The sequence below is a fragment of the Gavialis gangeticus genome, unplaced genomic scaffold, assembly GCF_001723915.1.
Source record: "Gavialis gangeticus isolate Ggan-Ray unplaced genomic scaffold, GavGan_comp1, whole genome shotgun sequence".
Classification (NCBI taxonomy): domain Eukaryota; kingdom Metazoa; phylum Chordata; order Crocodylia; family Gavialidae; genus Gavialis; species Gavialis gangeticus.
The window spans coordinates 19,159,865-19,161,466 of record NW_017728997.1 but is presented as its reverse complement, the minus strand read 5'-3'; the positions used below and the strand labels follow the sequence as shown (position 1 = coordinate 19,161,466).

The following is a 1,602-nucleotide window of genomic DNA, read 5'->3' as shown; positions in this document are numbered from 1 at the left end:
CCCCCCCGGCGGGGCCGGCAGGGCCCCTGCACGGCTCACAGCAGCCAGGTGCTGGTCTCAGTTCACAGGGCAGTGCCCGTGCCAACCAGGCTTCGGAGGCCGCACCTGCGCCGACTGCCAGGAGAACCACTGGGGCGACCCCGGCCAGCAGTGCCGCGGTGAGTGCTGCGTGGTGGGGTGGGGTGGGGCGGGGTGGGGCTCTGAGGCCCCCGACTGACACCGCTGCCCTTTCGCAGCCTGTGACTGTCACCCCCGCGGCATCGCCAGCCCCCAGTGCGACCGCACCACCGGGCACTGCGCCTGCCGTCCCGGCGTCTCGGGCGTGCGCTGTGACCAGTGCGCCCGCGGCTTCACCGGCACCTTCCCCGACTGCCGGCCCTGCCACCAGTGCTTCGGGGACTGGGACCGGGCCGTGCAGGACCTGGCCGCCCGCACCCGCAGCCTGGCACAGCGCGCCCGCCACATCCAGCACACCGGCTTGGCCGGCGCCTTCGAGAGGCACTTCCGGCAGCTGGAAGAGAAGCTGGGCGCGGTGCAGGCCATCGTTGCAGCCCGCAATGCCACCGTGGCCACTGTCACCCACCTGATGCGCACCATGGAGGAGCTGCGGTGAGCGGGCCGGTGCCGGGGCTGTCAGACGCTGCCAGAGGCTGGGACAGCCCCCACACGGTGCCCGGGCCCCTGCACGCGTTCCCCCATGGGCAGACCCCACCACTAGTACCAGGGTGGTGGGTTGGGGTCCTCAGGCCAGCCCGAGGGTCCTTGGCAGGGGCAGGGCAGCTGGGCTGGGGCTGCAGGAGCTCACCCAGTGCCCGTGGCAGGCAGGGCATCGAGGAGGCCACGGAGGCGCTGACACAGCTGGAGGCAGAGCTGACGGCCACACAGGACAAGACCTTCAGTGCCAGCCACGCGCTGAGCACGCTGGAGCGCGGCACCCGCAGCCTCAACGTCAGCTTGCATGGCCTGGCGCAGGAGCTCCATCGCCTCAAGGACTCCAACTTCCTGGGTGAGCAGCACCGGGGCCAGGGCTGGAGCTGGGCGAGCCGGGGGCTTTCTGGGGCAGGGGTCTCACGCCGTGGCCGCCTGTCCCCCGAGCAGGCGCCTATGACAGCGTGCGCCAGTCTCACGCCCAGTCACAGGAGGCGGAGCGCCGCGCCAACGCCTCCAGCCTGGCCGTGCCCAGCCCCGTGCGGGACTCGGCAGCCACCCGGCGCCGGGCCGAGCAGCTGCTGACCCAGGAACGGGACGACTTCAACCGGAAGAACGCGGCCAGCCGGCGCGCCCTCATCGACCTGGAGGCCAAGGCCAGCGCCCTGAACCTGCACCGCATCAACGAGAAGGTGGGGCCGGGCTGCGGGAAAGCCTGGGGTGGGCGTGGGCCGGGGTGACCCCGCACAGCCCTGGCACGGCTCTCGCCCGCGTGTGCAGGTGTGCGGGGCGCCGGGGGACGCGCCCTGCTCCAGCAGCCCCTGCGGCGGGGCCGGCTGCCAGGATGAGGACGGCAGGCGTCACTGCGGCGGCCTGAGCTGCACTGGGGCGGCAGCCACGGCTGACAACGCGCTGGACCGGGCCCGGAACGCCGAGGACGAGCTGCGCCGAGCG

General features: G+C 73.3%; 2 protein-coding genes across 2 annotated transcripts in view; both read left to right on the top strand.

The window, feature by feature from the left end:
* Positions 1-1,602, top strand: part of LAMB2 (laminin subunit beta 2) — a gene marked incomplete at its 3' end in the record, with an annotated part of 51,309 nt that overhangs the window by 48,279 nt on the left and 1,428 nt on the right. Inside the window, exons 53-57 of the mRNA XM_019504593.1 lie at positions 62-158; positions 237-609; positions 822-1,006; positions 1,099-1,340; positions 1,429-1,602. The exon at positions 1,429-1,602 is cut by the window's right edge and continues 10 nt beyond it. Coding sequence (XP_019360138.1) covers positions 62-158; positions 237-609; positions 822-1,006; positions 1,099-1,340; positions 1,429-1,602 — 1,071 coding nt within the window. The remainder of the gene's footprint in view (positions 1-61; positions 159-236; positions 610-821; positions 1,007-1,098; positions 1,341-1,428) is intronic.
* The window catches only part of LOC109289024 (sodium- and chloride-dependent creatine transporter 1-like), a 22,302-nt gene continuing 21,411 nt past the window's right edge, over positions 712-1,602 (top strand). The window contains exon 1 of the mRNA XM_019504881.1: positions 712-717. The gene's annotated coding sequence lies outside the window, so the exon portion shown is untranslated. The remainder of the gene's footprint in view (positions 718-1,602) is intronic.